General features: G+C 46.8%; 1 protein-coding gene across 1 annotated transcript in view; it reads right to left on the minus strand.

Moving 5' to 3' along the window:
- Nucleotides 1–12,462, minus strand: part of LOC122919722 (complement factor B-like) — a 67,640-nt gene that overhangs the window by 26,076 nt on the left and 29,102 nt on the right. The window contains exons 10-12 of the mRNA XM_044268906.1: nucleotides 7,381–7,519; nucleotides 538–676; nucleotides 116–234 (exon numbers count right to left, since the gene is read on the minus strand). Of these exons, the coding sequence (XP_044124841.1) occupies nucleotides 116–234; nucleotides 538–676; nucleotides 7,381–7,519 (397 nt within the window). The remainder of the gene's footprint in view (nucleotides 1–115; nucleotides 235–537; nucleotides 677–7,380; nucleotides 7,520–12,462) is intronic.

The following is a 12,462-nucleotide window of genomic DNA, read 5'->3' on the forward strand; positions in this document are numbered from 1 at the left end:
CATACTGTACATGATTGGTTCGGCCAAGCTTGTTGTTGCAATGAATGGGAAAAGGAAGAAAGCCACTGCCTGATTCTCTTTAAACGAGGCACAATTATAATTATACACCACATACCCAGATCATTTTCCCGTTTATTGTTCTTCCTGATGTCCAGAATTTCTCTGATCCTCTTCACCTCCACAGTAGGGTCTCCACCCATATTATGTTTTCCTAAGGAGGTGAAAGGCATCTTGCTATCAATACATATACAGGACATATCATCAGTAAGATCCAATATGTTATTTGTGAATAAACCAAAAGAAATAGACCCAAGTGGCAAGTTATTGGATCCAACAACTCAAAATGGAGCTGCTGGAAATGTAGGAACTCTTGTATTGCAAGAGCCTGGCCCACCAAAGGATCATCTAGTGTTACAAAGGGCTGGTCTAAGAATATGATAGAGCACTGGCTATGAATTGAAGAGTAAACAAGGCTGAGATGATATTTGTAAGGAAGATTTTAAGGAGTGATCTTAAGGACCAACTATGACCTAATACTTGCCATCTGTGATGAGTAGGATAACATTTTTTGTTTTCAGGAAATATTCAGGATCTCTCACATTTTGCAGACACAACATTTCGTAAACTTTAGCCAAAGCTCCTCGAGTATTCCTTCCCCATGGTTCTTGTATGTGTTCTGTAAAAAAACATAAGATTAAACATTGAGGAAAGCAAGAGGTAGCACAGATGGTCTTCAGGTGTTTACATAATATAGGACAACGCTAAATGTTTCAAAGCTTCAGCAGTGAAGTGCTGTCCGCAATCCCTACTTAGATCTTCTTAAGACTATCCCTACTAACAAGGCTTCCTTTAAAATAAGGTAATAAAGTGTTCAACTGCCAGAACTCCCAGCAATAAGGGCTCTTTCACACCTGCGTTCTTGTCTTCCGGCATAGAGTTCCGTTGTCGGTTCTCTATGCCGGAAGAATCCTGATCAGTTTATCCTAATGCATTCTGAATGGAGTGAAATCCGTTCAGGATGCATCAGGATGTCTTCAGTTCCGGAACGGAACGTTTTTTGGCCGGAGAAAATACCGCAGCATGCTGCGCTTTTTGCTTCGGCCAAAAATCCTGAAGACTTGCCGCAAGGCCGGATCCGGAATGAATGCCCATTGAAAGGCATTGATCCGGATCCGGCCTTAAGCTAAACGTCGTTTCGGCGCATTGCCGGATCCGACGTTTAGCTTTTTCTGAATGGTTACCATGGCTGCCGGGACGCTAAAGTCCTGGCAGCCATGGTAAAGTGTAGTGGGGAGCGGGGGAGCGGTATACTTACCGTCCGTGCGGCTCCCGGGGCGCTCCAGAGTGACGTCAGGGCGCCCCACACGCATGGATGACGTGATCGCATGGCACGTCATCCATGCGCATGGGGCGCTCTGACGTCACTCTGGAGCACCCCGGGAGCCGCGCGGACTGTAAGTATACCGCTCCCCCGCTCCCTGCTCCTACTATGGCAACCAGGACTTTAATAGCATCCTGGCTGCCATAGTAACACTGAAAGCATTTTGAAGACGGATCCGTCTTCAAATGCTTTCAGTTCACTTGCGTTTTTCCGGATCCGGCGTGTAATTCCGGCAAGTGGAGTACACGCCGGATCCGGACAACGCAAGTGTGAAAGAGGCCTAAGCTGTAATCTGTAGGGAAGTGTTCAGTTTCGCTACAGTGCCACTGCAGGGCAAAATAAGCATTCCCTTACGTCCTCAACAGCAGCACAGATGGGGTTAACTGCCCCTGTGGACTGGTAGGACCGGCGGAATTTTAATGAGCCCAAGAACCAATAAACGATCTTCAGCTCCCTGAAAGGGAGGAGATCACCCCCCAGCCCACCGTGTTTTTTTCTGTCCTCTGGACAGGTGGACTGGCGTGCTGAAGATTGCTTAGGGGTTCTTTTTTCCCTCCTTAAAGCTTAGCTCGCTTTCTATGCATCTCAGTGCCTTTATTTTAGGCCTGATCATGGCGATTTCGGTCTGGGGTACCGTTGGGGAGGGGGGCGTCCCCTCCCCTCTTCTTTCATCATCTGTAGACGGTGCTCCGTTCCTCTGTTACCGCATGTGTGCGGCGCTATGGGCGCCGCCATTTCCCGGAAGTGACGCGCCTTAGGTGCGCTACGTCACTTCCGGTTTTCCGAAGCGATGCGGTGATGTATAAAACTCACCTTTTCTTAAACTGGCTCCCTAGAATGACATCCTGGACTTAGGATTAGTCTGGGGAGACAATTTTTCGTTTAGGTAGAGCCAGTATAGGCTCTGGTTTTTCTGAGTGCTTGCTTTGGCAGCACATATACAAAAAAAAAAAAAAGGGAGTGGTGCTGATCTCGTTTCAGGAACCCGCCCATTGGGCGGGGTTTCCTCCTTTTAAGCGCCCAGAGCCCATCAGTCAGTGCTCTGGTTGCGTTGCTTTCACAAGTTAGCTCCAGAGCTCTCCTGTGCTTTGTGATATTCCTGCAGTATTGCTTTGCTTGGGTTTTGTACTTCCTCTTCTTTCAGCTCTATTTCTTCTAGTGCTGGTGGGCCCCCTTAAGGTCTGGTTTTCTCCACCTCCTAATGTTGTAGGTGTTATGACCTGTTTTGTTTCTTCCATTACAGACTATGGCTTCCCCTAAGGAGGATCAGCGGAAGGCTGGGGCCAAGAGGAAGCATTTGGCATGTTACGAATGTAACACACCCCTAGTTGACAGCTGTCCTTACTCCAGATGTGAGAGTTGTCGCACGGCATCCACGGAACCCACGATGCAGGAGATGTTCCAATGGACCAAGACATACGTGGATGATTCCATCAAGGGAGTAGTTCAGCTACTTAATGAGAGGCTACCAGGTCCCTCTCAGACTCCCATGGAGGTGGTCGCACCGGTCGAAAGACCTACCCCCTGTTCAGTGGGGTCTTCTTCTTCTGAGGAAGAAGAATCTACTTCTTGCTTTTTTCCTCCAGAAAAGACGCAGAAGTTACTCAAGTCCATCAGGTCGGGGGACCAGGATGTTGACATGGGGGAGTCCTCCGATCCCGCCGGTCGGACACAGCGTGTCTTTAGAGCGGATGAGACCCTCCTCTCTGTGATGCGCACAGAGTGGAAGAAGCCTGAGAAGGGTCCAGTGCTTACCAGAAAATTCAGACTCATGTACCCGATGGCTAAACCCTTGGTGGAATCGTGGGGTTCCGTTCCCAAGGTGGACATGGCTATAGCCAAGTTGTCCCGGCGCACTCTAGTCCCTGCAGACGATGGGTCTAGCCTGCAGGACCCCCTAGACCGGAGGGCAGAGTGCACCCTTAGGAGGGGTTACGCGGCGGCAGCCGCCTCCGCATCTACTTCCATTGCGGCCACTGAGGTAGCCACCTATCTACGCTCTAGGCTTAATCAAATCCAGACGGATGTGGACCAGAGCGTATCAAGAGACGACATCCTGGCAGCCTTCAAGTCAGCCAACCTGGCTATGGACTTTTTAGTTGATTCCTCCCAGATGCAGCTAAAGCTGGCCGCCAAAACTATGGCCCTAGTTTCAGCTGCCCGCAGACCACTCTGGCTGAAACCGTGGATTGCGGATAACGCATCCAAGTTTAACCTTTGTGGGCTCCCCTTCGAACCAGATAGGTTATTCGGGTCCGAATTGGACAAAATAATGGAGGGGCTCTCCGATAAAAAAGGGAAGAGCCTCCCCCAGCAGCCCTTTCGGGGACGCCCCAGACAGGAAAAGAAGGGTGGAGGTCGTTCTGGGCAGCAGTCTAGGCGCAGAGATTGGGGGGGGCCATCTCGTAAATATCCGAGACGCCCCCGCAAACCCACCAGGGAGGCAAAACCCTCCTGACTATGGGCCTCCTCGAGGCTCTTGGATAAGCCCTGCTGCCCCTGCAGTGTCTCCTCTAGATTTTCCCGTACCCCTCCCCCAGATTCCCGTGGGGGGCCGTCTTACCCATTTCAAAGACTCTTGGAGCCGGTTGATTGCAGACCCCTGGGTCCAGGACATAGTTTCCGCCGGGTACCGGGTAGATCTTATCTCTCTCCCCCCAGAGAGATTCATCGCCACACGAAGCTTCGGGTCTGCCAAACAGGTGGTCCTAGAATCTTACATTCAGGACTATATTTCCAAGGGAGCCCTGGAGGAGGTACCGGCAGGGGAGAGGGGCCTAGGGATTTATTCACCAGTGTTCCTGGTTCCCAAGAAGACAGGAGATCTCCGGATGATCATCGATTTGAGATTCCTCAATCGATTTATAAGGAAAACAAGGTTTCGCATGGAAACCATAAGGTCAGTCAGCCATATCCTCAATTCTGGGGACGTCATGGCTACTCTGGACCTCAAGGATGCGTACCTTCACATTCCGATCCATTCCGCTTCCCGGAAACTCCTCAGGATCGCGGTCCAGATCTCAGGGGTTTGCAGGCACTTTCAGTTCGCCGTGCTTCCCTTCGGAATCTCTTCTGCCCCCCTCATCTTCACCAAGGTGGTGGTTTCGGTGGTGGCAGCTTTGAGACTCCAAGGACTGACTATTATTCCTTATCTGGACGATTGGCTTTTCATAGCCTCTTCAGTTCCGATCCTTACCCACCATCTTCAGGTCGCAGTCTCCTTTCTCTTCCGCCTAGGCTGGATTATCAACTGGCAGAAGTCGAATGTGAGCCCATCGACTTCAATCCATTACTTAGGATTCGTGGTCGACTCTGTGGAGATGTCCCTCCGGTTGACTCCAGAAAGGAGAGCGCGGATTCAGGACCTGGCAAAGGTCCTTTATGTCCCTCGTCGAGTCTCTATCCGGACTCTCATGAAGATGCTGGGGCTCATGTCAGCGGCTGCGGATGCGGTCCCTTGGGCGTTATGGCACCTCCGTCCTCTTCAGTCGGAGGTCTTACACCTATGGAACGGCAGCCCTGCGGGGCTAGATTCCCTGTGCTCCCTGTCCGGTCAAACCCGAAATTCCCTCAGATGGTGGTTTCAGCTACCAGCAGGGAAGTCTATGACCCAACCAGCTTGGGTCATATTGACTACAGACGCGTCCCTTGTAGGCTGGGGCGCTCACCTGGACGGATCCCCAATTCAGGGATCTTGGTCTCCTCTGGAGCGGCATCTTTCCTCCAATCTTCGCGAGATGCGAGCTATCCGGCTAGCCCTCCTTCACTTTGCGCCTCAGATCCGGGGCAAAGCAGTGAAAGTCCAGTCAGACAATATGACTGCTGTCCTCTATATAAACAAACAGGGAGGCACAAGATCATTGCCCCTTCTGTCAGAGATCGGGGTAATTCTTCGGTGGGCAGAGCTGAACCTTTCCCATCTATCTGCCGTTCATATTCGAGGCTCCCTCAATATGATAGCGGACCGCTTAAGTCGAGGATTACCGACCATGGAGTGGTCTCTGCATCCGGAGATCTTCAGGCAGCTAGTTCACAGATGGGGTATGCCAGAAGTGGATCTCATGGCAACCAGGTTCAACGCCAAGGTGATGAGGTTCTGTTCCCTCTACAGGGAAGACAACCCCCTGGCGATAGATGCTCTGTCAATACCGTGGAGGTTCAGGCTGGCTTACATCTTCCCTCCCTTTTCCATGATACCGAGGGTATTGATGAAAATCCGTCAGGATCAGGCCTCAGTAATAGCCATCATACCGTTTTGGCCCAGAAGATCCTGGTTTACCCAGCTCATTCAGATGAGTCGGGGACAATACTGGAGACTCCCCCCGGAGCAGACCCTGGTGTCGTGGGACACTCACCTCTGCCCAGATCTGCACAGGTTCAACCTGACAGCCTGGAGGTTGATCAGTCCCTTCCCAACATAGAAGGGCTTTCCGAGTCGGTCCTGAGAACTTTGTCGCATTCCCGAGCAGAGTCTACAAAGAAGGCCTACTCCAGGATCATGAGAATCTTCGAGGCATGGTGTGATTCCAGACAGGTGGCGTCTGCAGATCCGCCCCTTCCTGCGATACTTCAATTTCTTCAGGATGGATTAGATAGAGGCCTATCTCCAGCTACCTTGAAGGTACAGGTTTATGCCATCTCGGCCTGTCTCAACAGGCCACATTCTCGGGACCTACTCATCAAACGCTTCCTGAAGGGAGCTGAAAGACTAAAGCCTACTATACTGAAACCTATCCCCCAGTGGGATCTTTCAGTAGTGCTCAGGGGGCTAGCATCTCCCCCCTTCGAGCCCTTGGAGGAGGTAAATTTTAAATTTCTGACTTTAAAGATGGTCTTTCTTCTGGCTATAGCTTCAGCCAAAAGAGTTTCTGAATTGCAGGCTTTTTCCGCAAATCACCCGTACATTATTTTTCTACAGGATAGAGTACTCCTGAAGTTTTTACCTTACTTCAGGCCTAAGGTGCCTACTTTCCAGAACATCAATCAGGTAATATCTTTACCAGTTTTGTTTACAGCCTCCTCCTCTGATACTCCAGCTAGAGACCCGCTGGATATTTCAAGATGCCTCCAGATCTATGTGGATAGATCTAGTGAGTTCAGGAAAGATGAGAATCTTCTTATCCTGTTTGCCGGTAAGTCTAAAGGCCGTAAAGCGTCTAAAGCCACCATTAGTCGCTGGATCAAGGAGGCCATTTTGGAAGCTTTCGTCTCCCAATCCTTAGATCCTCCCGAGTTTGTGAGGGCCCATTCTACTAGGGCGGTCTCCACCTCGGTTGCGGAGAGAAGACTCCTCCCCTTAGAGTTGATCTGTAAGGCGGCCTCCTGGAGCTCTGAGTCAACCTTCATCTCCCATTATAGGATAGATGCTAGGATGGCAGAGTTTTCGGCTTTTGGGCAGACTGTTCTTAGTTCTGCCAGGCATGAGGACCCTCCCTAGGGGATTCTTCTTGCTATCTCCCCATCTGTGCTGCTGTTGAGGACGTAAGGGAATCGTTAATTTCTAACGATAATTTGTTTTCCCTTAGTCCTAACAGCAGCACACAAATATCCCACCCTAAATACATTATGCTTGTTAAAAACACGGTGGGCTGGGGGGTGATCTCCTCCCTTTCAGGGAGCTGAAGATCGTTTATTGGTTCTTGGGCTCATTAAAATTCCGCCGGTCCTACCAGTCCACAGGGGCAGTTAACCCCATCTGTGCTGCTGTTAGGACTAAGGGAAAACAAATTATCGTTAGAAATTAACGATTACACATTGTCCATTCAAATGAATAAGTTGATGGTATAAAGTAAGACAGGGCAGGTCCTCCAAAGTGAGAAATTGTACCCTCGCTCCTCAGAATTCCCTAATAGGGCATATGAAAATTAGTTTTCTAAACTGGAGAGCCCCTTTAACCTTAGGATTTCTAGTCAAGTAGTGGTTGTCTAAAGGTCTGTGATTGTTTTTGCTGTCTTACATAATTGGCAAAATTATTGGGAAAGCCACGTGAACTACATTACCTGAATATTGAAACGCATTTATCCTGTCAATGACCTTGTCAGCCTCTTTACTGTCTTCGTCAGAGAGCTCAATGATGGGTTTTGCATCTCTAGCGTATGAGATGACAGCATAGCGAGGGGAAAAATCAAAGCTGCTCATCTGTGGAGGTAATTATATCCATGTTGTATCCATCATACCAGGTCATATATAGCACATACAAAAGAGAATGATAATGTGACCCACAATGTCCAGTTTGCAGCCATCAATTATGAAAAATAATTTGGAAAATGACGGCAATAATCTGAAGGGTTCCTGTAGGCAACAACTATACTACATGGTATGTAATAGAGCATAAAACACATTTTTTTTCATGAGGTTGCATCTTCTTAAAGAGGACGTCCCATGAAAAATATTTTACTGTTTTCAAACCAGCCACTGGATCTGAATACTTCTGTTATAGCCACTGTGTTATTCAATAAAATGTATCTATATAGCGCCAACTGCTGTTTATTTTTTTCTTATTTCTTTGTCCTGCTCACTAAGATGGCCGCACATGCTCAGTTTCATCCTTCAACTGCCTCCTGAGCTGTGATAGGGAGAGCTGAGACACGCCCCCTGAGCTGTGATAGGGAGAGCTGAGACACGCCTCCTGAGCTGTGATGGGTAGAGCTAAGACACGCCCCCTGAGCTGTGATAGGGAGAGCTGAGACACGCCTCATGAACTGCAGCAGAAAAGACACTCACCTCGAGCTGTCAGCTTGATATAAATCTAGCAGAGCAATGAATGGGGAGATCTCTGGATCCATGTGAGGTCCAGCACTGGTTCTGGCTTTGTTAGAAAGTGATTGTCATGTACTAGAAGTCTGATTTTCATTTTTTACATTAGTCATGGGATAACCCCTTTAAGTTAAATGGCCAGCGGTGAGATGATGAGTTAACTACAGTAAGAACTCATTTTGGAGGACTCATGAGAGCAGTGCCCTCCTGAGTGAAGATGTTGTAGTATAGGCTCCACCACATAGAAATCTCTACACAAAAAAACGGGTGCTCCAGTTCTTCTGAAGCCCAATTGCCGTAGAAGCAGGATTCTTTGATCAATGTTTATTTCTGTACCTCTGCATCCAATGGCAGATTATGATAGGGGCAGTTTAGGTGACCACTCTAGGACCAAGGCTTCCAAGGGTTCCTTAACTGCTCAAATTGGCCAAAAACCTGATGCAAATTGTGGTTTTATTGCAGTTTTTGTTGTGAATTGTGTCAAAACATGCAAACCAAAGATTAATGCACATTGTGGTTTTACTGAAGTTTTTGCCATGGATAACCATAAAACTACCACAGAATTGCTTCCTGCAATGTTCTTTAGGACGTTCAGAAAGACCTGCAGATCATCACATGATTAATGTACATATCACCCTAGCACGTGATGCGGCTATGACTTCAAGTGGTTAATTTACTCCACTCACTCAATCTTGCACTTCCCTTCACTCAGGTTGCAAACTGAGCATAATTCGCATACAGTCCAGCACCTACTGAATTCTGATACCGGGACAACACATGCGCTCACTGCTCTCCAGCCGTCAGACGGCAAGGCACACTTTGCCAACCATAAGGAATACAGGGACTACTATTAAAGAAAACACTTTAATACCAAAAAGGGTTCAGTGCTTAAAAACAAAAACTGAATAAAAAAAAGACAAATTAAATGACATAAAATGAGCAAAAAGGTTATACAATAAATGGAAGAAAAAAAAACAAAGCTCAGATTTTGGCTGACTCCAACATGTGTAACACTGTTCATATGTTTTATAATTTCATCCCTCAGCTCAGGTTTCAGAGCTGCCCTTCTGAATCAGTATTTAATTCTGAGGGCAAAAATCTGATGAATATAAATTTGTATGTGGTTTCTTAATGTACCCCTCTGTACAGGGTGGGGGTGCTCCTGTGGGTTGGCTGTTTGTCTATTCTTTGTTGCTTATACAAGCCAGACCCAGTGGTCAAAAGTCACACTCTTCCTACTTCAACTAATTCCTTCCCGACAATTGGCTGCTCATTAAGTGGAGGTGAAGCACTGCAATTACTGTACATGCAGCGATCACCTCCACAGTATGAGGACAAGCAATGGCTACTGCTATCGCTTGTCTTCATACGGCTGCACTGTTTCTGTGCAGCAGATCGCTGTTTAGATGGTACAATCTGCTGCCCAGAAATTATCATTTAGGGGCCTGCACTAATAATCATTTAGCAAGGGGCTGCCCCCCAGGGGCGATCGAGTTTCAGTATTTAGGAAAGCCGAGTGGTGATGCGGCCTTGATAGTTTGTATCTCGTTGCTCCTATCTGCATACTGTTGCTCCCCGGGGTTAGGCTCCGCAGCAACAAAGGAGTGGTGGTTGCTAGAGTCAGTAGAGTCCAGACTTGGTGGAGTTCAACAGTTTTTACTTGAATAAACTTGTGTCATCCAAACAATACTTGATCTTTCTGTTGGCTCCAGCAGGCTAAGGGTAATCTGGTAGGTAAACTTGAATACTTTGCTTTCTCTCTCTGCTGCTGTGCTAATCTCTGGCTTTAGATTATTTCCTATGAGTTTCAGTTACTGTTTCTTATGAAAGTGAGGTATCCTGTGACCCATTTTGATGAGTAGGCTGTTTTTAGCACCGTTTTCCCTCTCAGAGGTACTAAGTCATTTTATATATCAGGAGTGGGCTGCTCTCTGAGCTACTTTCCCAAAGCTCCTGCAGCAGTGAGGGGAAAATGCTCCCTCACCACTCCATGCTGCTTCACTCTCTCTGTCACAACCAGACAGCTGAGAAGCTCTGACAGAAGCCTTTCAGAATCTCCTCCTTGAGTTTTCTTTGTTTTGAATTTCAGTTCCTCATCTCGTTAGCCTCTCTCAGCTGTCATGTAGTTGGACTGATTGCATCCCTTTAAATTCCTCCCCATAATGCATTAGTGTGCGGCTTATACAACTTCCTGGAGTGTGTGTGCATGCTGATCCTATTTTCCAGCCTTCTACAAGATAAGTGCTGTACATTTATTTGTGATTTTCTGTTTGCTGGATCCCAGGTGACCCTGACTCCCTCCGTGTCTAGTGTAGGGAGCCGGTGGTCGTGTCCCCTCACTATTGTAGGGTGTTCAGGTGGTATATAGTCGAGGTACATGGATATGCGATCATCCACCATTGGGATTTTCGCATAGGCTGAGCAGACAGGGAGAGTGCCAGGTCTTATGCAGGGGTCTCCCTTTTGTTCCTTAGTTTTGGATACAGTGAGTCATATATTCATTTTGCATTGTCTTGTTTCCTGTACACCTTCCGTGACACTCTCATTCCAACTCTCAATTCAACTACAGCTTCAACTAAGAGGCCACTTCTTCCCAAGGGGGTGGGGTGGATGGAATGGTAAGTTTCATTCTATCTAAAGGTACTCTCTGCCAGATACACTGCCACCTGATGGACAACCAGGCACATTGCATGAAATACAATACATAACAGTTACATAGCATTTAATGACCAGACCTGAAAACACAAGGCATGGCGGTTTCACACATTAGTTAGGCATTTAAGACAGTATCAGATTGTAGGAATGGTAGTGCCCACTCTGGGGTACTACAATTTCACCCAATGAACGAACCTTTGGCACGTTCATTGGGTGACTGGCTGAACCTTTACACAGGCAGATAGTCGGGAATGAACGCTCACAGGAACATTCGTTCCCGATAATCTGCCCTAATATTTCCCTGTGTAAATTCACCTTAAGTGTATGAAGTTTGGTCTAGGGGCTGTATTTTGGGGGGCTGGATTTATTTAGGGGTTCTGCCTTAATCTGTATTTGGAGGAGTCTGTGTTTATTCAGGTCTCCTTCAAAAGGTACATCCATAAGGGGTGTATATGCTATACTTTAAACTAAGAATTGTGGTTCGAAATTTCCCCGCATTTTACAGTAGCAACAAAGTGGATCTCACCCACACACTTTGTAATAACATCCTGTTTACAGGTAATAGTTTAGGGGATTGGACTTTGTATTTGTTTTTATACTTAGATCTGAATGTATTTATTTATGCTGCTATAGAACCTGAAGAGGGGAGTTAAAGATGTTCTGGGAGCGAGCTTTGCTTTAGTCAGGAGAAGTTGTCATAGTGCTCTGGGTTGGATGGAGAAGAAAATGAAAGAGAAAATGCCATCTGTGAGTCACTGAATTTATAGAGGCGATATCACCTCTTCTGACATGTCTGTTTTAGTTAGTACTTTGTTTCCCAAAAAATACAAAAAGTCTCTTGGCTAATTGACAACTGGGTGTTACTATTCTCTTTGGCTTTCTCCCTATACAGTCTGATACGAGGATTTGGTTCCTCCCAGTGTCAATACTCTACATACTTCAGCTTGTTAAATAAAGTCGATTCCAATGTTACAGTTGGTTTCTTAAAGGGGTTATTTCTTGTACTAAAGACTCACTTATCTGGAGGGTTTATTTTTCTTTCTGTGGGCAGTCAGCAGCTCATCTAGTACCCTGATCACCAAGAATGCAAAGCAATTAGCTCTTGATAACCCCATTTCTTCTCTGAATACAAAATACTCCCTCACATATAGTCCCAGAGATACATGATATAATAATTCCTCCACAATTTCCTCCGTCTAGAAAGAGATATAGCTGTATTCAGAATCAGGTCCGTGAATTTAGAAGTAGGGATGAATAAATGAAAGTTGTGTAGATCACTTCATTATGAGAGGAGAAAGGGACAAGGGGACTACTGAGCATATTAGTCCACCACTGAAAACAATAAACAGCAGGGGGCGCTACCAGAGAGGAAAATGTACATATGTAACATAGATTTAAAAATCGCACAGTATTTTTATTGCATGTAAAGTATATTGCAGTAATACTTCATTTAAATGCCCTATTTATTGCATAGTGATACCTTTCGTGGGACAACTCCTCTAAAAGCGCTGTTACATGCGTACTATACTGAGCGCTCAGCTATTTTTGATACTCCTGTTAAAAATGGATGGAGATTGCAGCTCACAGGCACCACTTCATTCACTTCTACGGGTCTGCCAGAAATAGCCAGTGTTCGACTATTTTCGGCAATTAATGGAGGGCAGACACGC

Source organism: Bufo gargarizans, chromosome 9 (genome assembly GCF_014858855.1).
Source record: "Bufo gargarizans isolate SCDJY-AF-19 chromosome 9, ASM1485885v1, whole genome shotgun sequence".
Lineage (NCBI taxonomy): Eukaryota > Metazoa > Chordata > Amphibia > Anura > Bufonidae > Bufo > Bufo gargarizans.